Source organism: Arvicola amphibius, chromosome 2 (assembly GCF_903992535.2).
Source record: "Arvicola amphibius chromosome 2, mArvAmp1.2, whole genome shotgun sequence".
Lineage (NCBI taxonomy): Eukaryota > Metazoa > Chordata > Mammalia > Rodentia > Cricetidae > Arvicola > Arvicola amphibius.
This window is the reverse complement of record NC_052048.2, coordinates 4,081,745-4,107,381: the sequence shown is the minus strand read 5'-3', so window position 1 is coordinate 4,107,381 and position 25,637 is coordinate 4,081,745. Positions and strand designations below refer to the sequence as shown.

General features: G+C 47.1%; 1 protein-coding gene across 1 annotated transcript in view; it reads right to left on the bottom strand.

The window, feature by feature from the left end:
• Itpr2 (inositol 1,4,5-trisphosphate receptor type 2) overlaps nucleotides 1-25,637 on the bottom strand; it is a 391,594-nt gene that overhangs the window by 78,768 nt on the left and 287,189 nt on the right. Inside the window, 3 exon segments of the mRNA XM_038317812.2 lie at nucleotides 421-546; nucleotides 3,820-4,012; nucleotides 7,324-7,431. Coding sequence (XP_038173740.1) covers nucleotides 421-546; nucleotides 3,820-4,012; nucleotides 7,324-7,431 — 427 coding nt within the window.

Here is a 25,637-nt window from a genome sequence, read left to right as displayed (position 1 = left end):
AATATTATAAATGCACTGTATTATAAAATCAAAATATATATTTTGCAGATATGTTCATTATAAAACCCTCAGACAAGACAGAAAGCAAACTGTAACTGTTACTATTTCATGAAAATTCTTGGGCATAAGACTCCCACATAATTGAAATAAGACAGTATAAATATGTTTGATAGACAATCATGCCATTCCATTTTCCAACACTTACCTCGAATTATTAAGCCATATATGAGTTTCTGTAAAACAGCACTTCTACTGGCCACAGTTTTCTGTCTACCCTACTTAGTGTCTCTATACTTGCAATAAAGAGAGAAAAAATATTTAATGAGAACTAAGCTTTTCTGTTTTAAAGTTGCAGAGAGCTAGTAAATGTAATTTGGGGATTTTCAGGTAGTCGTCATTTGCAGAAACACAAGCACTTACCTTCATCACCGTCATCCCCAAACGGGTAGAAGAGGGCCACAGCCAGGTTGATGAACACAGCCAGGTTGAAGGAGATGCTCCCCCAGAGAGAGATGTGCCTGGAGAACCAGAAGAGGGCGGGGTTGTCTAGGAGGCAAGGAGCACAAAGGTGAGAAAGGTCAGTATATGCCGCCATCAACACAAGCCCTGCTCAGCTGACGGTGTGTGCCACGTGTCCGTGAACAATCACAGACATGGCTGTAACTAACAGTGTGTGCCACGTGTCCGTGAACCCTCACAGAAGTGCATCTGACATGGCTGTATCTAACAGTGTGTGACACGTGTCCGTGAACCCTCACAGAAGTGCATCTGACATGGCTGTATCTAACAGTGTGTGACACGTGTCCGTGAACCCTCACAGAAGTGCATCTGACATGGCTGTATCTAACAGTGTGTGCCACGTGTCTGTGAACCATCCCAGAAGTGCATCCGACGTGGCTGTATCTAATTTTAGAAAGCATATCGTAAGACTCTAGATGGTAAAGGCACTTGGTTCCTTTCCCATCCTTCAAGGGTGTCAGCAAAGTTGACTCTAAATAAATTCCTTGCATCTGGCCCATGCAAATTAAGGGGAAGGCAGCTAGTGAGTCTGAAGGGCATACACACACATGTGCTGCAGGGCTCGGTAATACTGATGGGCATGCAGATCTCATGCTTAGGATGTAAAGTCATAAAAGCCAGGGCTGCAGGTGGGCCCCATTGGAAATGTTCACACGGTCACAGTTCCCTTAAAACCCAGGTGACTGTGCTGCAGCCCGGCGTGCATGCCAGCCAGAGAGATGTGACCGTGCATGCCAGCCAGAGAGATGTGACCGTGCATGCCAGCCAGAGAGATGTAACCGTGCATGCGAGCCAGAGAGATGTAACCGTGCATGCGAGCCAGAGAGATGTGACGTACTTGAGCCAGGGTGGTTGCTCAGGCCTGAGATCTTGGCATCTGAGAAGCTGGGGCAGAAGGATGGCTATGAGTTTGAAAGAAAATAGGGATTTCCAGAAAAGAAAATCCAGGTCTGTCATCAGAAATGGTTAATGAATGGATCTACCAAACAGTGTTTAGCAGAAACTCGATTCTTTATTCTTCTAAATAACCGAGTAAATCTGTACTGGGAAGTTTGTAGAGGAAGTTATCAGCCTACCCTGGACTCTGAGCAGCCCCTGTGGGTCCTTTCAACTTGTAACATCTTGACTTGGATTAAAATATTGGAGGCGGGTTGTTCATGACTCAGACACTTGGGGGTGGGAGAAGAAAGACAGTAGCTGAAGGTCAGCCTTAGCTACATAATGAGTTTGAAGCCAGCCTGGGCTACATGGAGCCCTGTCTCAAATGAAACAACCTAAAACATTAAGATCTTAGAGCTTAGGGCTGGGGAGCTTGGTCAGCAGTTGAGAGCATTCCCTGCTCTTGCCGAGGACCCCAGTTCAGGTCCCATGAGGTAACTATTGCCTGTAACCCCAGGACATGACACCCTCTTCTGGCCTCTGCAGGCACTAAACTCATATGCACAAGCCCACAATAGGCATATACATAATTAAAAATTAGAGTTAAAACTTTAAAGATAAAATGTCAGAGTCAGTGGGAGAAGATATATAAAAGTGAAAAATCATTTAATTTTTGGATCTAGCCCACACCCCAGTCTGGGCTGCTGACTAACAGACTGTCTCCTCCTGAGTTATCTCATTCCCGTCATCCTGGAGGGGATGTTCCACAGCGGGAGAGGCTGTGTTGGGAATGAATCTCTCTGGGCAATGGGTCATGAACTGTAGACATCCACACCGCCGTCATGCCTTTGTATCTACGAGGACTTACTTTAAGGTTTTTTTTTTAATAAAAATAAAATATTTGTCCTAAAACATAGCTCCCAGAGCCCCAGTTTATTATTAATTTGAGTTTGTTACTTAATTAATTTTAGTGAAGAAAAATTAGTTTTCCAAATATCTCAGATAAAATTTTTGAATATTCCATATATACTAGATGGCCGTTTTTTTTCCTGAGTTCTGTGTGGTAAAATTCTAAAGAGCAGCAGTGTTGCAGGAAACTGAGCCTGTGTGACATCATCTTATCCCAAAGGAGGCTGCCCCGCTCCTAATCGGTCTCAGGAAAGAGCCTAGCGCACCGGATGGAAAGGATGAGTAACACATGCCCTCCTGCCTGCAAAAGGCTCCAAAATCAAGAAAAATCTGCTATCAAGAGGTCCTCGACCCCCCTCAATTGTTGTTATTTAAGAAACAACTTAAAATGACTTTTCAGATTTAAGCTGTAATTTTACACTCATGAGTGTTTTGCTCACACGACTGTCTCGTGGACCATGTGTGCACTTGGTGCCCTGGAGGTCAGAAAAGGCGTCAGAGCCCCTGAAACTGGAGCTGCAGATGGCTATGAGCTGCCACGAGGGTGCTGGGACCAGAACCCAGGTCCTCTGCAAGAACAACAAGTGCTCTTAACTCCTAGGACATCTCCTCAGCCTCAGTAAAACGATTTAAAAAATTTAAATTAGAAAATATTTCAAAGTCAGTGTTTCCAAACACACAGGGGAGTTGTGTTACACATCAGGCTGCCAGGGGAGAGCTGTGTGTTGATGGTTCTGACTGAACTGTCTCGTGGCTCTCTCTGATTACAGGGGTTTGGAAATGGTTTGCTTGGTGGATTTAGAGGCAGAAAGAGAAGGTACAAGAAAGAATGACTGTCAGAAAATCGCTTGAGAGGTGGAGCAGGAAGATCAGGTACTCAGTCATCTGTGGCTACACGGTAAATCCTGAAGACTCACTGAGCTGTGAGACCCTGTCTGAATACACACACAGTCACAGACGGGGAGGAGGGGGGAGGGGAGAGGGAAAAAAGGGGAGGGGAGAGGGGGGAGGAGAAGGAGAGGGGACTGGGAGGGGAGAGTGAAGGAGAGGGAAGAGGAGAGTGGGAAAGGGGAAGGGGAGGGGAGGGGAGAGTAGGAGAGGGGGAAGGGAGGGGAGGGGAGAGTGGGAGAGGGGAATAGAAGGAGAGAGAGGGGAGAGGAGGGGAAAGTGGGAGAGGGGAAGGGGAGAGGAGGGGAGGGCAGGCCTGTCTGATCATATGTACTGGCGTGAGGCACTGGCTCAGATGCTGCCCCATGCGGTGCACTGACTGTTGAGGACAAGCAGACAGTGCAGGACTTCACACCTGCAACTGTTCAGCAGTGCAAAGTGCAGCTGCAGCTCTGCAGTCCATAACACACTAACAAGCATGCTCAGGGGCTGCAGGCCGTCTAATTAACCTACTCAGCATCAGCAACAAGGGAGCTTACTGAGCTGTTTAAGAGACACTGAACTGACAAGAAACGCAAGCTGTGATGTAAATAAACTGGGCGGGTTTCTGCGTCTCACACTCACTTCTGATCTTCTTCTGCCATTTCATCTCATTGTAGAGGTCCTCTGTCTGCTGGAAGAAGTCGTTCACCTTGCTTCCCTGCTCATCCCTCTCCGTGGTGTTGAACACGCGGTACTTGGATTCCCGTGTGAGGAATTCACAGATGTTGGGAACGGGGAAGACAATCTGCTCCATAGTCCTGTCATGCCGCACGATCTGCAAACGATTGGCATTGTTTTCAGCCTTTGCACAGCTCAGTCTTGGGCTCTTGTTTTTAACTTCCTGTCTCTGTGACATCACCACCACCACCCTGTTATTCCTTTCTGCTCCCATGCCTGCTTCTTCCCTACAGATCTCTTTCCTGTTTTCATAACTTTCTGGTTTTGGTTTGTTCCCCCCACAGATTTTAACTAGCGTGACTTCCAGTTTTGAATTACCCCCAACACCTAGTGGGTTCCCTAGGGAGGCACAACTGGACCCTGTGCTTTAGGCTAAGTTCCCTAGTTGGCTCTAATTGTCAACTTGACACCTTCCAGAGTCCTCTGGAAGAAAGGCGCTGTTGAGCGCTAAGCCCCTTGATCTGATCAGGCTGTGGGCATCTTGATTATCAATTGATGTAGGAGGCTCAAGCCGACTGTGCCAGCACCATCCCTAGGCATGTGATCCTGGGATGTGTAAGAACTCTATCTAAGCATGAGTCCAGACAAGCCAGGACACAGCATTCTTCCACGGCGTCTGGTCCAGCTACCCGCCGTAACGTCTCCCAGTGTTATACCATGACCTGTGGATGTAAACCAGACAAACCCTGTCCTCCCCAGGTTGGTTTTGGCAAGACCGCTTTATCATGGGAACAGACATGAGGAGTTTATGAATGACATTTTCTGGATCCAATAATGGAAACAACGAACCAGCTGGGTGACCTTGAATCTAGTGCTTAAGAATTTGTGCTCTGTTCCTCCTAAGAGGGCTCTGGGAAACAGGTGGCATGACATACTGTTAGCATCCTGTGTCCTGAGGTCTCCATGTACAGGGAGGCATTTTGTAATCACTAGAGTGAATGGGAAACGCCCCTCACGGGCTTATGTATTTGAACACTTGGTCTCCAGTGGGTGCCACAGTTTGGAGAGGTTGTGGAACCTTGAGGAACTGCAGCCATGCTGGAGAAGGGTGTCACTGGGGTGGTCTTGCTCTCTCTCCCCTGCCCTCCTGTATATGGATAAAATATGACCACTCAGCTTCATGCTCCTGCCACAGTGCCACGCCTTCCCTGACTTACGGACTCTCCTGTAACCTTGAGCCAAGATAAACTCTCTTCCCTAAGTTGGTTTTGGTCCTGGAGCTGGAGGTATGGGTGGTTGTGAGCTGCCCCATTGGGTGCTGGGGCCTGAATACAGGCCTCCGCAACAGCAGCCAGTGCTCTCAACTACTGGGTCATCTCTCCAGCCCCTTTATGTGCTAACTTCAAAAACTTAATTACGATATCAATTGTACAAACTCCTTAGATATATTTGGTAGGGTAGGCAACCACATGAAAAGTGTTTGAAAAGGTTTACTTGCTCTGACAGTGTCAAGAATTTTAAAAAAATATTCTTAGGACTTACTAAAGAAAATAAGCTGTGATTAGATAAGCAACATATTCAGTTCCTGCCAAAACGACATGTTTAATTCTGGTTGTCACACTTTACAAAGGGCAGTGACAAACCAGAGAAACTGCTGAGGGGAATGTGTTAGCCGAAGGAAGCCAAATATGGTTAATTTTCCCCAGATCATTTGTCAAATGCTTAGCTAGAAGCACTGTGGCACGGAACATGGAGAAAGCAGGAGAGGCCCAATATAGCAGGAACTGAACTCAGAATCAGGATGTTCTTCAACGGTTAGCGCCAAGGGCTGAGGAGATAGATGGTTTGACAGTTAAAGCACTTGCCGTACAAACATGAGGGCCACAGCTCGGATCTCCACACACCCACTAAGAGCTGGATGAGTGTGACAGGCTCCCTGTAATTCCAGCCCTGGAAGGCAGAGCCAGGTAATTCTCAAAGCAAGCTGTTAATATGGCAAGACTGGCTGGCCATATTACTGGGTTCTGGGGTCAACTGAGTAAGCCTGCCTCAGTGAATAAGATATAAGAGTAGCGGGGGAGGATTCCTGACATCAGCCTTGGGTATCCTCCTATGCAAAGGAACATGACCACATACACATGCAAAAACATCACACACACACACACACACACACACACACACACACACACACACGCTACCACCGTCAGGGGAGCCAACACTGGGAATGGTCAATAGATAATTACAACGGTCTAGTGTGACCTCTCCACAGATACATAAAATCTTTCCATTGACCAATTGGTTAAATTTGGATGTGCTTTCTTTTGAAGGAGTGAGGCTTGTGGGAGGAGCTGAGGGTAAGATGTGGATCATGGGAGAGTCTCCCATGAAAAGCCCCTTCCCACTTCCCAGGGTTATTAAACTAATCACGACAAGCTATTGTTCTCATTAACGCATGGGTTCTTGCCAGGCGATTCTGACACAGGCTGTGACATTGTTGGAGCTGACACAAGTGAGCAGACTTCTGATGTGATGAAGTGATACTGCTTAATCATGTTGGAAGATTTGGCAAAAATAAACAATAAAGCATAGAAGTTATTCCCTTCCCCCACAGGGCAATGGTGTTTGTGATACATTCTGCTAAAAACTAAAACCCATCTACCAGAATGAATGAGTGTGCTGTCGTAAATCAGGAGTGACAAGCATCCACCACTCTACCTGCTTCTGACTGATTAATTCTGCCCAGAAGCATCAAAATGACACCCCAGCTAGATGTGAGGGCCAGATGGGTCGCCACACGGCTCCTGCTCTGCCATCGGACATTAGGTAATGTCTCGTTCCTGGGGCAGGGAGAGGGCAGCTGTCGGACAATCAAACTGTAAACAGCCAGCTGTTTTTGAGTGTACAATGCCAACATGAAGTTTCATTAGTCTGCCCATGTTTTGTATACTTTCACACACTTTTGCTTTGCGTTTTTTGAAGCAAGGTCTCACTGGGTAGCTCTGGCGAGCCTGGGACTTGCTGACTCAGACTGGCCTGGACCTTACAGAGATCTGCCTGCCTCTGTCTCCTAAGTGCTGGAGTAAGGACATGAGCCACCATGCCCACTTCAAATACTCTTTTTAGTCATGATCTCGGTCATAAGAAGCTTCCACGATTTTTAATTAATTGTGTTATCTCTAAAATGTCACTACTCTGCCCTGATTGCTTCTGTGACCCAAACAAGAGAAAAAAAATTACTTTCTCCATTTCAAAAACTTCAGATTATTTCCAGGAAGAGAAAAGACTTGGCAAGAGGGACACTTAGTTTCCACAGGCGGCTCTCAGGCATCAGCTTGGGGGACAGGCTTTTCCACATAAATCATCAAGTATTATTTCACAGTTCTGAGGGAAGTCATGGAAATGGCCTCCGCTGGACAGCAAACCCATTCTTTCCCAGTTGGGCCCTTCCTAGAAGTCCCAGGCAGGTACCTCGATCTGTGCGGTGTGGTTGGCGTAATACTTCAGGGCTTCGTCCCCTTCTTCGGGATCAGACCCAGGCTTGAGCATCAGCTGCAGAGGTTTGTTGTGGCGAGCCAACTGCGGGGAAGAGAATCAAAGGGTTAACGTCTCTTTGCCCTTCTCTTGGGATGAGACTTTGAAGTCACTCTGTCCAGCTGTGAGTGTGTCTTCCGCAGTCCTGGGTTGACAGTAATTAGCCACATTCCAGGAAGGTATGTCTGCATTTGAAAAGCATAAATAACCCATGCACTAGCATCAGTCATTCAGCTGGGCAGCGGTGGCACTGACCTCTAATCCCAGCACTCGGAGAGGCAGAGGCAGGCAGATCTCTGAGTTCGAGGCTAGTCTGGTCTACAGAGCAAGCTTCAGGACAGCCAGAGCTACACAGAGAAACCTTGTCTTGAAAAGCCATACATACATACATATATATATACACATACATACATACATACATTACATACATACATATACATAAACATATACATACACGCACACACGTATCAATAATTTACATTTGTTGGGTAATCCCTATATTCAATGATATATGGTTGACAGCATCATCAATTTAGATGAAATTCCTTGAGATACCTTTAAACCATACATGCATGTTAGCTACTGTGAGCAGCAGGGCAGTGGGCAGCAGAAATAACACAACAGCTGTCCCACCGGAGACACAGGAACAAGACTCTCCCTGTGTTTCTCCTACTGCGTGGAATCCCAGCCCTGCGGTAGCAGCTCTTACCGACCTGTCCTTCAGCACATTGCTGGGTCAAAGGGCCCCAGATTCCAGTTTCACACAGTCTCATGATAAATATTTTTTCATGCGTATATGTGTGCAAGTGTGCGTATGTGTGGAGGTCAAGGGTCAGTATCAGGTGGACCTCTGCCATTCTCCATCTCATTTGTGAAGACAGGTTCTCTCACCAGTTTGACCTGGCTGGCTGGCCAGAAACCCCCAGGTAATCTGCTGCACGCACTGCAGCACCATGACTGCCGCAGCACGGATTGCTGCAGCGATGTCCTAAGGCACCTAGCTGTATACGTGAGGGCTGCGTGTCTGAACTCAGCTCCTCGCGCATGCGCATACCAGCCAGCCCTTTCCCACCCTATCTGTAAGTCGTCGTAAACTGCGTTCTGTCAGTCGGTGGAAGTGATCTCTCTCTTTTGAACGCTGAAGCTATTTGTGTATTTCTCTCACTCTGTAGACAGTTTATACACATTCCCTTTGAATATCTTTTTCATAGATGACCAGAACAATTTCTGAAACCTTGCAATGTCCTTAACTGTTCAAAACCAAATGTTCTACTTGTGCCCCAAGTTCCCTGGGGTTTCGAGTGAGCATCACTGTGTCACACAAACCCACTACTGATGAAGGCATCTATCTCCATTCCCTGCCAGGCTTTTACATACAAGATCTCATTCGATCCTATTCAGAAATCCTGGGGCTGAAACTCTGATCACTTCCATTGTACAAATGAAGAAACTGAGGCACGGGGAGTGTGAACGTGCCTAATAACCACACAGTTTGAGACCGGCAAAGGCAGTTCAGTACCGACCGCAGACGTCTCTGCTCCAGAGTCACAAGGCTGTAAACATACCACTCTGTTTTCCACGAAGTCTTAATATAAGTGTAACCATAAAGAATCAACACAAGTTCAAGTAATAATCTGGACCCATAAAACCAAGTCAACATCCAGGGCAGTGAAAGCTTGATCAATTAAATATTCATCCCACGGACTCCAGAACAAATCATTTTTGAAATGATTATTTTAGATTTGCCTTTCAGGGTCATTTATGGACTTAACCAAAAGAAATGATGTCTTGTTTTACTTACATTTTTATATTCAACTCAATGTGAGTTATATAGATTTTTATGACCATCAGAGTCATGAAACTCGCTGTGACTTGTAGGTGTTCCTCAAAGTCTAGATGAATTTAGAGAAGGACCGCTGTAATCACTTGGGCAAATTCACACCAGGCAAGAAGTGTGCGGTGCTAGGGGGTGAAACGGATGTGACTTACAAACTGGGTTCAGGAGTGGGCGGAAGAAGAGAAAAGGACACCCTATGGCTTCACACTTGAGTCCTCCAATGGCCTATGTTGAAGGCTGGAGGTTCTATTGGAAGCTGAGGGGACCTTCAGGAGGTGGAGCAGGTAGGAGCAAGTTGGGCCATTGGGGATGTGCCCTTGAAGAGTATACTGAACTCTGGCCTCTTCCTTCTTCCTGTTTCCTGTTTCCTGCTCCCTAGATGACATGACTGACAGCTCCGCTCTACCACAATCTCCCCCCTCCTCAAGGCCACGGCCGCAAACTCCGAAACCAGGAATCAAAACAGGCCTCCTGTCCTTGCAAGCTGTCTGCTCAGCTCTTTTCTCAGAGTATGGAGAATCTGCTCAGTGTGAGTCCAGAGTGATTGGAGGAAGGTTAGGAATGCCCGTTACTACAGTGCAGAAGACACTAGGGAAGAAGACCAAACTTGGCTTTTGGGCACTCAGAGCTTCTGGTGTCACCATAGAGGAGACCAAGCAACGGTTGTAGCGTCAGTTTGTCAAAGCTCTGGGCAGAGGTCAGGTCTGGAGCAACAACCAATGAGCATGGGTACAAATTTAAAAGCCACAGAGGCCATTGGAACAGCCTCCTGGGCATCAACAGAGCCGTCCGGACAAGTTCTCACCAAGGCTGGTGCCGTCAGCATTAACAACAAAGCTCTCTCAGCTTCAGTCCTTACCACACCTGCAGGAACTGTGCGTTAGTCTGTGAGTCAGATCACTCTCTCCCTTGACTCAGCTCTTCAGAACCCTTAATCCATTATAGTCCATTTCCAGACTTGGTTCTCAGCACCCACTCGGCTGTTCACAGCCATCTGCAACAGCAGTCGTAGGGCATCCAGCACGCTCTTCTGGCCACAGCAGGGACTGCATGAACTGGGTGCACAGCCGTGCAAGAAAAATACCCATACATGTAAAATATTGAAAGCATATGTATGTATACTCATAAAATACACATCTATGCATAACACAAACCTTACACACAAACATACATAACCATCATCAGGGTCTTGCATAGCATTATATATTTTTAAAATTAAAAATTGGAAATGAAGACAGACCACAAAGTTCCTAACTCCAGTAACAAGCACACAGCATGATTCATGTTTGTTCATATCTCCCTATCATCAGGATTTTAAGGTTCATTTAATTTGGACCCAAGTAAGGAATGAACAACAAGGAGCCAAAAACTGAGCCAGAAAGCTGTTCTATGGTAATTCCACCTCAGTACTTCTAATCTATGGATTTTTTCCAGTGTGTGTTCAGCTACTATTAATTGGTAAGACTGTGACACAGAAGTTGGCTTTCCCCAGATTGAAGAGCCCAAAGTCCATGATTGTCCTTGTGTTCAGGTCAGTAAGTGAAGCTGTGCTTACACCAAGCAGCATTTCCGTGTGAAGCAGAGAAGCAGAAGATGGAACATGTTCAAGGAAAACACCCTCTCCTCTGTAAAATACAAAGCCTTGTCTGCAGAACCCAGGCCAAAGGCTCTCAGTGCTGTCTGAGGCTGAACGGGGCCCAGGGAGTGCCATGAGGAAGGAGTCTTCCCTCAAGAAGAAAATGGCAGAGCTGCCAAAGGGCAGGGTGATAACATCGAGGTGAGTGAGGGGAAGAGAAGGGATGGGAAGCATGACAGAGGGGGCTCCCTGAAGCAGGGGAAGCTTCTCACATCGCCAACTGCTCAACGGGTGTTAGGAAAACAAGCCATCCCTTTTACAAAAGTTCTTTAGCCACCCTTGTTGTCTGGTCCAAAACGGGCATCCATATTGCCTAGAATGTATTTTAAATCAAAACTGGACCAGGAAGAGGGATAGTATTTTCTTTTGCATCTGAAATAAACTCTGGAGAAGCCAAATATAAATCCCCAAAGAGAGCAGGGTCAACAAAGAGGCTAGCAGCATCAGGAAAGAAGATGAAGATGACATTTCCCAGAAGCCGTTTGACAGACTAGGACTGGGCACCCACAAAGACATCTGTGGAGGAGACATAGCCCTCCAGGCCAAATGACCAGGGCCGCAGAGTAAACTATGTTATCTCAGGAGGGCTTCTCATCGTGCATGCGCACAAGCACACACACACACACACACACACACACACACACGCACGCACGCACGCACACACACACACGCACATGCACGTACACACACACGCACACACACGCACGCACACGCACGTACTACTCCTCTACAGGGAAATAAGAAATCCATCCCTTTGAGAAAGGCAAAGCCAGTGCCGAGGTAACCAAGGAAACCACAGCTGCATCTTGGTGGCCCTCTCCAGAAGATCAGAAATCCCCTCGTGGTCAAACCTCCCTGAAGCTGCAGGCTGTTCTACCTATAAAAGAATCTGCAACACCAGGGCACTTTCCCAAAGGCCACATGTGTGCACTAACAAAAGGTGTGCATCACCAACGGGACAGATGTCACCGAGGAGTCCCCTCTACGGTGGGTTTGCATCCTCCGGGCCTCTCAAGAGGGTTATGGGAAGAAATACCCTCAAAGGGAAATCCAGTCCATCCATGATTTGAAAGGGGAGCTTCTACTTGCCCTTCTGGTGAGTCCTTCCCAGCTCCTCCTGCCTCTTTCTGGACTATACTGTCCTTTGCTATGCGAAATAAACTGCTTAAATTGCCTGTGTCTCTCAGTTGATCAGTTCATTCTCTCAAGACGCAAGAGTCAAGGAAACATTGACCTGTTGACCCTTCCCCTAACCACAGGAGGATGGGGTGGAGGGGCTCGGAAAGCTGCTGTCTATCTCCAACATAGCTGCTATAATTCACTCAGTCTCATTCCCTACTCAGTCAGGACCGAGCTTAGGCTGGCCTGCAACTCCCTGCGTTACCCTAGAACACAGGCTGGCCTGCAACTCCCTGCATTACCCTAGAACACAGGCTGTCCTGAAGCCTGAGGCAATCCTCCACTTCTGGCTCGAAGAATGTTGGGATTACCGGCTACTCCACAGTCTCTTTACCAAGAGTTTAAAAAACATCATTTGTTTTATGTATCTGATATTTAAACCCACGATGGCTTTTAGCGATCTGTTGATTGTTTCTATAGCAGTGCTGGCCAAACTAAAACGAAGATAATGTGCCAAGTAAAAAGAAATTGAGCAGAGCTAATTATTGCAGACGGAAGTTCTTGATTTTCAGATGGTTCCCACACATGCTATTAGAGTCTGTCTTAAATTACAGTAAAGACAATTTTAGAAAAAACCTTTAACAATTACAGGAAATACCTTAGGAAGCAAGAAAAACACCAGTTCACACTCACATACACAAATGCACCTACGTATACAGTACCACACATGCAACACACACACATACTACATACACTACTATGCAAGACACGCATACACACTATCACATGTAACACACATACATACATATGCACATATACTATCCACCACATGTAATACCCACATACCCTACACATATATATGCACCACACACTCATAAACACCACATGTACACATGTACTGCAACACACACACACACACACAGAAAATGGCCCAACAGAAAGAACAAAGGACTTAAAGATGCTTTGAGTAAGCTCTCTCTGTGGTGTGGTTCTGAGGAAAGCGGCAGAGCTGTCATGATAGAGAAACAGTTCTCCACAGCTGCTCACACCCCTCCTAACAGAGTGTACCTGCAAGGAGGCAGAAGCATTGAGTAGAAGCTGGAAATGCAAACCCTAGCACCCTCTTCTAACTCAGAAACTGAGACTAGCACGTGACTTCAATCCAGATAACATTTGCCAAATTCTGTCTTAATGGTAGATATTATTACCAGAAATAATTTGGATTCTTCATCAAAAATGCTTTAAAAAAACTAAAATTAACAAACTATCCTTTTAAAGGAATTTTTTGTTTTTGAGACAGGGTTTCTCTGTGTAGCCCTGGCTGTCCTGGAACTCGCTCTGTAGAACAGGTTGGCCTTGAACTCAGAGATATGCCTGCCTCTGCCTCCCAAGTAGTAGAATTATAATCAGTGCTCTTCCAGAGGACCCAGGGTTCAATTCCCAGCACCCACATGGTGACTCACAATTGTCTGTGACTGCAATTCCAGGGGACCCGACACCCTCATACAGATAAACATCTAGGTAAAATGCCAAGGCACATAAGAAAAGCGCGGGGGGGGGGGGGGGGAGGCATGGACATAAAATTTAATTGTCTGGGGTATTAGTGTAAGAGCATAAACCACTATTATCTGAATGACTAAAACTATGTGAAATAACACTATATAGGGCACCTTACCTACACTCGGTATCTTTCAAAACTATCCTAGATTTCTCCTATGGAAACAGTTAAAATAGTTTACCGTAAGAAGGCAAGAAAAGTGGGCTAAAACCAAATACAGATAACATTAGCGAGGGCCTGAGGGGCTTCCTAATAGGGCACGCCTAGGGCTTCTGCGGGGACACAGGCCCTCCACCTTGTGTCTTTTTGAGGTAACTGAAGATGGGTTAACTGATCTAACTTTGAAACTTCTGGGGCTCCTTCTTCCTACACAGGAAGTGCTGTTTTCTTCAGACCCAGACAGGACAGGATGGTTACCTGAGCTACCCTGCCAGGACCCAGAAAGAATCTGTGAGACACTCCCACCCACCGTGGTCCTCCTCCCACGGGGCTCTGGGAGCAGGGCTTGGGAAACGTCCAAGACCGAATGCACAGAGCACAGCCTTCTTTCCTCATTGTTATCCAGATGCAGACCCAGGACTGTGAGTCTTCCTTACACACGCTGGTGTCTCCCTACCCAGCATGTCTAGAAGGGTGCGGTTCTGTTCACTATACCCCACAAATCCAAATGTGTGTCCAGGAGACGACAGGGCAGCAGACAGGTGACCATCCACAGGATGGACTGCCAGACGGTGGCTGACGGAGGACTAGGGAGCCTAATTTCGTTTTGTTTCGCTAATTGACAGTTCTGCTTTAAAGTGACCCACGTGTTTAGCTTTCCAAAGGGCTGCTCTTTAGGAAATGAGGAACCAGCACACTCTAGGGAAATTTCAGAAAGTATTTTCATTCCTATTTCTAGACTCAAGCAATAATTTCTCACAATGATAAAGAAACCAGGAAGGACGAATGCATGCTTCTCCTGTCAAAAGTCTGAGTCCCTGTTTCTAGTAATTTCTGTGGTTTCTTTAGGGCAAAGGAGTTGGGAGGAGGAAAAGCTGTCTTCGGGAGGAGCTGAGGAGCTGGCCTGTTAGAGCAGCTGCTCCTGCGCTCAGCTGGGGAAAGAAAGAACCTCTGCATGCAGAGTCCCTGCTGGGGGAGCGACTACTTCTGGTCCCACCGACCTTTCAGGACGCGTTCAAGTCACCTGACCTTTCTAAGGCCGACTGCCTTCAGACAACACACCACAGAGACTTTCTCGGGCGCAGACACTGCTGCTCCTAGGTCCCTAGGCAAACACCCATGCTCAGCCGAGAGCTGGGATTATTCTCCATCTCTTATCAGCTCCGATCTACAGCAGACCTCCTCTTGGAAGACTGAGTCAATTGCTCTTAGTCCTGACAAAGCCACGGCAAACTGCGCTAATTAAAGCCTTGAAATTATAGTGGTGAGTCCCACAGCTCTCTACAAATCCACCAGCAGGCTCAGAATCAACAGGAAGCGCACAGATTAGCCAGATGTAAAATCAGGGTGGAATCCGAGGCCCTGAGAGAGACGCACTCCCCCATGAGTATTTCTCTAGCTTTCTATTTCTGAGCTTCGCCGGATGAACTCCCACCACCCTCTCTCTGTTTAACTAAGTAACAGTGACTAGAAAGGTCAGCTTGTGTTCACGCGGTGATTTGTAAAGGAGGGGAGTACTGCTCAAAGGAACTATGCATTTCAAAAAGTCCCTGCCCAGCAAAAGAGCAAGCAAGGCCAGGTGACTCTCAGCTCTAGGGAGGGAATCGGGCAGTCTAACAGACAGGAAAGAGATCACAAAGTCCCATGGATTAGAGGCACTAGCTCAGTTGCTAGAAGGTGGCTGTCCCAGCTTGCAAACAAGAGCAGAGAAAAGTGGGAGAGAAAGGAGGGGTAGAAAGAAAATTCAAACAAACTCATTTAGAAAAATGCACCATCCTTCTTAAAAACGGTAGCCAGTAAGGTTGACATTTAACCAAATAGATGTCGTGAACACAAGCTCATAGGTACTTTCAACAAAGATGCTACCTGTAGTATAAATTTCTTTGTTATAACATAATGAGATCATGAGTTATCCATATATAATTATTAACATTATCAGATTCATAAACTATTCATATGCAAACATAAAAATCCTCTTATTCCAATCCAATTAAAAAATATCTTAAAAACCGAGCGACTGTGGACTAAGCCCGTGGTTCTTCAGTCCTGTTTCTGCGCTCCAGAGTCTTTGGTTAGCCTCTGGCTTGAGCTAAGTTAGTTCTGATGGAATCTGAAGGCTGAAAAGACAAAAGTTCTGCCTTGAAGGAACTTCCTGCTAGGCAGAAGCCACAAACATAACAGAACAATGGACCTATCAGGAGGCCAAAAGCAGAAGAAAGCAAAGAAGGTGAAGCGGAGACTGCCATTTAAAATCAAATCATCAGAGATCATTTTCCCCAAAAGTTTAACACAACGGAACAGTGGCAAGTTCAAAGACACAAACCAAGGTTACAGTTTGTGATTCAGAGCACAGCCCAGTACCCCAGGAAAGAAAGCAAGCGGCCCAGGTCATACAACAAGGCTTTCAAGGCATCGTAAACCACGCATGGCAACACACACTTGAAATCCCTGCACTGGGAGGCTGAGAGGATGAGGATGACCACGAGCCTGAGGCCAGGAGGGCTACCTCATCTGTCTCTAAAACACTTGGGAGGGAGGGAGGAGGGCGGAGGGGGTGGGACAGAGACAGGACTTTTGCTAAGAAGTGGGTGTTAGACCATGCTGAGTACAGGATAAGCCCGGGCATGACATAATCTCTTTGTTGGGGTTCACTATGACTACTGGGGCAGAGAAAGTTGGGGGTGCACTGAGAAATGGAAGCATGAAGACCAAAGCCTGAGGCTATGATCCACCAGAGACCGTGGTGACAAGGACCAAGTGATGTGGGAGAGTCTTCTGTTTGTGTTGATTTCATTCGATAATAAAGAAACTGCCTTGGCCCCTTTGATTGGCTGGCCCTTAGGTGGGTGGAGTAGACAGAACAGAATGCTGGGAAGGGAAGTTAATAAATCGCCATGCCTCTGTTCTCTGGGTCAGACGCGATGAAGCTCTGGCCCAAGATGGACGTACGCTAGAATCTTCCCGGTAGGCACCACTTTGTGGTGCTACACAGATTATTAGATATGGGTTAATCAAGATGTAAGAGGCTGGAACTAATGGGCCAGGCAGTGTTTAAATGAATGCAGTTTGTGTGTTGTTATTTCGAGGCATAAGCTAGCCAGGCGGCTAGGAGCCGGGCAGGAATGCAGCCCGCAGCTCCTCACTACAACCAAGCAGTTGCAAAGCATGTGGTCAGGTCCTCGAGTATGCGGTTTAGGAAGAGCAATGGGACAGAGGTGACTCAAGTGTCCAGTTAGCATGGCAGGCTCTGAGAACACCCAGGGTCACACAACCACAAATGCTCCTGCTCCTTTGTCCTCCAACTTTCTTCTCTGCAAGGGAAGCTCCTGAACGCATCCAGTTAACACAGATCTCAGAGAATCACTCTGACATGGGGCAGACACTAAGTCCTTGTTAAACAGCAACCAAAATAAGTAAGCAAATACAGTGTAAGAGTAACGTGAGCACAGTGTGGTGGGACTCTAAAGCCGGGCTAGAGAGTGAATGTAGACCTCACCCGCCAGAGGCTTTGGGCGTGAGGAATGAGAAGCATCACTGGGACACAGTTACTCTGACTTGAGGAATGAGAAGCATCGTTGGGAAACAGTTACTCTGACTTGAGGAATGAGAAGCATCGTTGGGACACAGTTACTCTGACTTGAGGAACGAGAAGCATCGTTGGGAAACAGTTACTCTGACTTGAGGAACGAGAAGCATCACTGGGACACAGTTACTCTGACTGTTTTAGGCAGAGGGAAAGGAACTGAAGTGGAGTCAGAGTTCAGAGGGTGCAGGAGGGCGGAACTGATGGGAAAGCTGACCGGGCTGGTCAGGGAGGTGGCTGGTTCCCAGAGAACACGGCTATCTTCCCGGACTTCTGCTTATAGGACACACCACGTGATGAGGGAGGGAGTCCAGAGTAACCTAGAGGCAGGCAGAGGAGGATCACAAGAATGTTTCCTTCCTCCTCAGGTCTACCGCCTACAGGAATGGGAAATGAGGAAATGTCAGGTCCCCAGGGAGAAGCCGGGAAGGGCCTGTCTGCCTGGCCCCACCCACACCCTGAGCCATGGAGATACTTGGGATGTGTATGCCTGATTAAGTGTTAAACAGGTGGGAGTGATCAACTAGGACTGAAAACAACCCGAGTAGAACTTCTGGAATCAGCGATAGAGCCAATAAAACAGGGGCTGATGGAGAGGGACTTACGCGGACCGCTCACCCACAGAAATGGAGCTGTGAAAGCCACTCAGACACATTTCCCTGTTGCTTTTGGAGTTCATCCGTGGGTCCTCTTGCTGCACCCACGTAGCATGTGAGCCCAGGTGAGTGGGAGCCCTTGGCTGCTCTAAGGAGCCCCTGGACAGCCACCCTCCTTCCTGCTTTATCTCACATGTGCGAGTGGGAAAGCCTCACTGTGACTTCCAAGTTCACTGGCATCCAATTAGCCCACTGTGAGTCCAAAGTGTGTCTCATAGATGAGAGTCACAGAGCGCCACACAGAGAGGAGACTCACCGAGACAAACTCCTGGCGAGAATGGAGATCCGCTCCTGCACACTTGCGTGGGTTGGGGCCCAGATCATACAGCAAGGCTTTCAAGGCATCATAAGGTTTGATGGTTAAGCCACACACGGCAACACACACTTGAAATCCCTGCACTGGGAGGCTGAGGCCAGGTGGGCTACTTCATCTGTCTCTGAAACACTTGGGAGGGAAGGAGGAGGGCAGGAGGAGGTGGGACAGAAACAGGGACAGAGACAAGACTTTCACTAAGAAGTGAGTGTTTGTTAGAAGGTGCTGAGCCCAGGGTAATCCAGGTATGACATATTCTTTGTTGGGGTTCACAGTGGCTGCTGTGTCAGGGAAGTTGGGGTATACATGGGAATGGAAGCAGGAAGGACAAAACCTGAGGCTATGATCCACCAGAGACCATGGTGACAAGGACCAAGCAGTTGTGAAGGACATGGTCAGATCCCTAAGTACGTGGTGTAAATACACAGATCCCCTTGTGAGTATGTCTAGTTAGCTCTTTATTATTTGTGCTTTTAGGTAATGCCACTGGCCTAAAGGAACACGGGTATGAAGACTCAACACACACACACACTCACACGCACACACACATGTGCACACATACAAATGCACACATGCACACACAATTTTCTGAAGAGCCTCTGTGAGGTGCAGATGAAAAATATAGCCCACCACTCGCCACGACCCCCAGGGATGGGGACAGGTGTGGAAGGGCTTAAATCTGAGAGCCCCCTTTCCCTCTCCTCTGCTTAAGGTAGGCTTTGCCAGAGGATGCCAGGGCTGAGCTGCTTCAAATCATTGCTCCTCTGAGTCTCTGGCACCCTCTGCGGTGTGACCTGGCGCCCTTTGCAGAGTGACCGCTGAGCTCCCCTGCTCATTGTGGTCCAGTTTGGAGCTGGCCTACAACACTGACTGCTGTCACGGGAATGCTGCATGAAGAAGTCAGGGGTGCACTTCCTCACTGGGTCCTTCATGGCCAATGTCCAGCCTTCCTGCTGAGTCTCACTTCTCCCCAGTCTGTATCCCATCCTTTTAGGCCTCTCATTTCCAGTCATTCTCTGGGGTCTTCTTCCCCCCTATAGCACTGGAATCATGCTGGGGTTTCATTCTTGGTTTAACCCCTCATCCCAGCTGCTTTTCTAGATAATCTCATCGATATCACAATTTCAAATACCATTTATATGAACATCTGTATACCTTGATGCTCATGCCTAGCTTCTCTTCCCAAGAATAAAGTATGGAGTCGGTGTTTGATATTCCCTCATCCTAATGTCTCATTTCCTCCTAAACACCCACGGGCTAGAGTCCAGCTCTAGTCTACTCCCAAGGTTTTCCACCTCCAGGCTCAGGTAATGTCACCTGCCAACAGCCAGCTCTTTCCCTGGGCGCTGTCCCCATTTGCACTTTCCCCAGCACATTCCCGGTTAGTAAGTCAGCTAGCGGAAAGAGGCCAGGAACTCCAGACCCAATCACAGGTCCCTTCCTCCTCAGCACACAGGGCTTACCACCTGCAGGAAATGAAAATGTCAGGTCCTGGAGGCAAAGCCAAGAAGATGAACCCCTTAGCCAGAATGGCGTGTTCTCTGGACTGAGGTTGCCCACCCACTACCTGCTCTCTGACCATCTCCCAAGGCTGCAGTCTTACGCTGCTTTCAGGGCCAAGGAGCACATGAGCAGAAGGAATGAGAGGCTGGGTTTCCTCCATGTTTTTCACTGTAAGCCTTTTGCTTTTGAGTAGATAAAATATCTCGATAAATGGAGGTCGAGAGGTAGGTGGGGGTGGAGAGAAAACAGGCAGCTGTGGCACTAGTGATGCCAGGAACAGGGAAGCACAGAGAGGGAAGGAAGGGAAAGAGCAGGAAGCTGTGTCTGTTCAGGTGACTGACCTATCGGACACAGACAGAAGGAAGCTGAGATGTGCGGAAATCCAGAGATGGGGGTTAGAAAATCTGTGGTTTGTTGACAAGTCGGATAAAAATAATAAAAATACCCTGGCTGGATGGGAAAAGCGATGTGGGAGCCGACCATTCAACAAAGTCTCAACAGACAGAATCCAGGGACTCGAGGTGACTCCGAGTACCCTATTTTTGATTGGGAGTGTTTCCCAAGTTCATGTCAGGCATAAGCAAGAAACAGCCTTGGCCCCTGCTGGACGCCCCTAGTTTGTCCTGAGCCTTTCCTTCCTGCTCGCTTCTATTCTGCCTGACTCAGCCCCATCGTGGTTCACAGTGAACTCATCCATCTTCTTGACCCAATGGGTAACATACATCTGTCTGCCCAGTTACATAGTGAGAGGGTCCCTGTTTATTGCCAGAGTCCCACTGTCCACAGAATACATAAATCACAAAATTGCGGAATTGTAATGTCCTTGTCCTGGCTAGTTTTATGTCAAATTGATACCAGACAGAGCCGTTTTAGAAACTGGAACCCTCAGTTGGGGAAATGCCTCCACCAGATTGGCCTGCGATGCATTTTCTTAATTAGTGACTGTTGGGGTAGGTTCAGTCCACCCTGGGTGGTGTCACCTGTGGGAAGATGGTTCTGGACTGTGTAAGAGCGCAGGCTGAACAAACCGGGAGGAGCACGCCCATGAGCAGCATTCTTCCACACCGCTGCCTCAGCTCCTGCCTCCAGGTTCCAGCCTGGAGTTCCCACCCCAACTTCCTCAGTGGTCAGACTGTGGTGTGGAGGTGTAAGCAAAATAAACCCTTTCCTCCACAAGCTGCTTGTGGTCATGTTGCATCACGGTAATATAAAGCTCACCTCAAACGTCTTCCTTTCTTATCTCTTAGGAACTTAGTGTGCATGCCTCTGTTGGTGTGTGTTCCAGGCTCACATACAAAGAGAGGGCTGGTGCAGCACCTGCCTCTCATGCCTGACTCCTTGGTTCCAATCCCCAGCACCATCAACAACAACAAAACCAAAGTGAATTAAACATTAGAAATATGAGCTGCAGAGATGGCTCAGTGGTTGTGAGCACACACTGATCCCAGAGAGGACCTGAGTTGAATTTCTAGCACCCACGTGGGACAACCCACAACTGCCTGTAACTTCAGCTCCAGGAATCTGACATCTCTGGTCTCCATGGGCCTCCAAACCCATGGGCTCATATGAGTGTCCTCACTCACAGACACACACTCATGGACATATTCTAAATTTTTAATTATAAATGTATATAGCTAGACATAGTGATACACAGATATAAGCCCCACTACTCTACAGATTAAGGCAAGAAGGTGAGAGATTCAAATCTATCTTCAGCTACACAGCAAGTTCAGACAAGCTCAGGCTATATGAGTGTTTGAATCAAAAATAAAAACTAAAAGATGAAAAGAATTGCAAAAATAAGTGTCCTGTTTTTTCTCATTTTTTAATATTTACTCCTTTATTTATGGGGATGAGACACACGTGTCACGGAGCAGGGTGGTCAGAGGACAACCCGTGGGAGTTGGTTCTCTCCTAACATCATGTGGGTTCTGGGGATTGAACTCGGGTCCTCAGGCTTGGGGGCGAGAGCCTTTCTTGCTGAGCGATCGTGGAGGCCCAGCCATTACGAGCAGGCAGGAAAGTATGGAGATTATGAAAGCCGTTTACAGCAGGGCTTGGCAAACAACCCTCCTGGGTGAGGTCTGTTCTGACACCTGTTTCATACAATGAAGTTTTACTTGGATAAACACAACCAGACCGGCTTGTTTACATGTTGTCCATGGTTGCTTCTGCACCAGAATGGCAGAGCGCAGTATGTTCAGCAGACAGTATGGGCTCACAAGCCTAAAATATTTACGAGCTGGCACTCTGGAAACCCCACATAGAGGCACCAAGTAGCACATGGCTTTTGTGCCCCACACAGCTATCAAAAACGTATACATGCATGTGGGTGTATGCATATGTGACCAACAGATGACTGGAGAGTGACTCTTGAAACAATCAATTCTATATCTCTAAAATGGAGCCTCTTACAATGATAACAAAAATCTTACCACAACTTTCCCCTACTGTATAATTTCAGACAGTCTCTTGGGTGTGACGTGAATGGGCTTTGTTTTTGATCTGAGGGGCTTCTTTCTTTAATTTGACAGTTACCATCCAGTGCCTACCACTGTTTTGTTGCCATGGCCTGGTGCTTCTCTGTGACTCTTTAGGTAATTCTGAAGCCCAAACTGATCAAGAGACACAAAAGGCCAGAGCTGCGCAGTCTCATCGCTAGTGAATAAGGCTCACATAGCCACACAACGCTCTTGGCCATTGCACCAGAGAAAGCTGTTTTCAGACATGAGAATTCTACCACTGGATCGACCGGCAGAAGGAAATGTCGGCTGGATTCTGTCTCACCCCTTCTCGTGTCCACAGTGAGTCTTCAGGATAGAAACCTGGCTGTGTAGCTGTAAACAACCTTCATTTACATTGAATCACAAAAGGAAACAGTCAGTAAACACTGTGGGCGTGTGCAACCACGGACAGACACACTCAGAGCAGAGCGACGCATGCACACACACAAACACATACGCAGCATATTGTATAAGCAGAGTCATACTCACATACATGACTATATAAAGAATATCACTTGATGCTTTGACATTAAAGTTTTTCCTTTGCTTATATGTTTGCTAACTATATGTTTGTGCTTTTGGTTCATTATCATCGACTTATCCTTTAGTAGATGTTAAATGATGCCAGGATATAAACTAGTATACGAATAATAGTAGCCTTGAAAAGACTTGAACTGACGAGGCTTTGGGCTTGGCGGATGTTTTCTTTGTTAGATCTAGTATTTTACAACATCATTAATGTCCCTTTAACTGTGTGTCACCAGACTGTAACACTGAACACTCTTGAGAGGAGTAAAATGTGCCCCACGTCACACTGAGGTAAGTTTCTCTGCACGTGGATCCTTTCATGTCTGTAGTCCCTCACACGTTGGTACGACGGCCTCTCCATCGTTTTACGCTGATGTTTCCGCTCCTGTACAAAGTCCCAGGGCACTAACCTTCCATACACAGCATGGAAAATATCTTTATTCCTCATATGCTTTCTGTATGACAAAACATCTGCCTCTTAGACCCACAAATGGCATTGTGGGTAAAGGCACTGCCATCAAACCTGATGATCTGAGTTCAATCCCCAGAATCCTCCTGGCAGAAGGAGAGAATCCACACATCCATACGTGTACCACGGTTTGTGCACATATGCACATTGTACACAAATAAGTGCAATAAAAAACCCTCTTCTTCATTGCTCAACTGAACCTTCCAAGTCCATAACCACTATCTGAACCTAGTCACACCACCCCAAGTCCTGTCCAGTCCCCTGCAGCATCTGGTGACACAATACTCACCTAAACCCCAGGTGTATATATCCACCCAGTGGCATTCAAGAACCAGACCTCAAACCCGAGCCAGCCACAGTGACCCGCACCTGCCATCTCAGCTTTCAGAGGCTAAAGGAGGAAGGACAGGGGCCTAGAGCAAAACAAGCAACATGACATCAAGCAGGGGAGCCATCGTGTAAGCTCATACACAGCGGGTGCGGACCTCCCTGCTGCAGTGGGCCTATTGCTTCCGCAGGCCCTGAAAGCCAGTTTAGTGTTTGCAGCTTGATGTGACAATCATGTGCTTTTACGTGATGGGTCTTGTGCAGCTGAAGCTGGCCTTGAACCACTGTCCTCTCGCCTCTACCTCCAAATTGCCACTATACCCAACTTTTACAACCTTAGGACAATTTTTAAACAGGTTTTATTAAGCTCATACAATACAAATATCCCCCACCACCAAAGTATATCTATGGAACAATCTCTTATTCTAAATCTATGTTCACAATGGCCACAGCATGAACAATCCTCAAGATTAATTACATTCACTTTTTGTATATGTGGGGGTACATGTATGTGTATCTGTGTGTGTGTGTGTGTGTGTGTGAGAGAGAGAGAGAGAGAGAGAGAGAGAGAGAGAGAGAGAGAGAGAGAGAGAGAATATGCACATGAGGCCAGATGTCAACATCAGATCTCTTTCTCTAGTGCTTTTCATCGTGTTTTTACAGACAGGCTCTCCCGTTAAGCCTGGAGCTCAATGCCTCTGCAAGCTGAGCCAGCCAGCAGGCTCTTGGGAGTCTCCTGCTTCTACCTCCTCAGTGCTCAGCAAATTCTTTAGTTTTCTGCTGCTGCAATAAAACACAACGACCACGGTGACTTACAGCAGGAAGGGTTCATTTGGGGCTTCCAGTTCTGGAGGGTTAGGGGTCACGATGGCAGGGTACAGGGAGCAGGGGCAGACAACCGGAGCAGAAGCTGAGAGTTTACATCTTGAGCCATAAGCAGGACACAGAGAGAGCTAACTTGAAATGGTCTTTAGGAACCTCAAAACCTGCCCCTAGTGGCATACTTTCTCCAGCAAGGCCAAGGGTCTCCCAATCCTCCTCTATGACCACCAACTGGGGACTAAGTAGTCAAATGCCTAAGACTTATTGGGACATCTTATTCAAACCACCGCATTGAGATCACAGTTTTTTAAGTGGGTAATAGGATCTGAACTTGGTTCCTTACACTTGTTCAGCAAGTACTTTCTCAACAGAGCCATCTCCCCAGCCCTGAGTATTTACTCTTGATTACACCTGAAAAGTGATGATTGTGTCAGAGAGCTGAAAAGGAATCAGTAGCGATGGGATCGCATCAAGTATGGCCTGCAGCAGTCTTCCGGAAACCACTGTCCACTGGGGAGGGGGGAGCAAGCGAGGAGGCATGCTATGCTCCCATATCAATTGCTTTTCAAGACCAGCAAAGATGCTTATGAATAAACAGTATAGCGCATGACTTTTAACTCTTTGTTACCCATAACGCCACACTGGTCTTGGCAAATGGAGAGTGTATCGGCCACAACTCTCAGAACATTTGATCATTTTCCCTCCCCAGGCTTCTGAGGTCATATTTTAAGAGTACAATTTCACACACAGGCATTTCTCCATTAGCCTCAAATACCTGTTGTAAGCAGATGACATGTATACAAACACAAATATCCAGCAGCTGGCTAGCTAGACCAACAATTATTTAAAATGTAATGTAACCCATCAGAAGAGCCACTGCGTCTAAAGATGCTTTGGTACTCACATGGGTCCCTGCAGACAAAGCTCACGGATGCCTTACTGCCCTTTGAAGTCAGAGAAACTGTGAACCCCAACAGCAGACAGAGGAAGCACACCTCGTGAGAGGAGCAGTGGCTAGGCTGCTATACAGCATTTCTACTGACCTATCACCAGGCTGCTTGGGTGCCTGTGAGCAGAGAAATCAGCTGTGTTTTCCACTTCCCTCAAGTGATGATAATAGAGATGAAGTAATTGTCAGTTAGTGAACACCCTTCAAAGATATTAGTGATGGGAGTTATGGATCCAATTATAAACCCATCTTTCTGCTTCCACAAATAAAGTAAATGAAGCCGTGCTG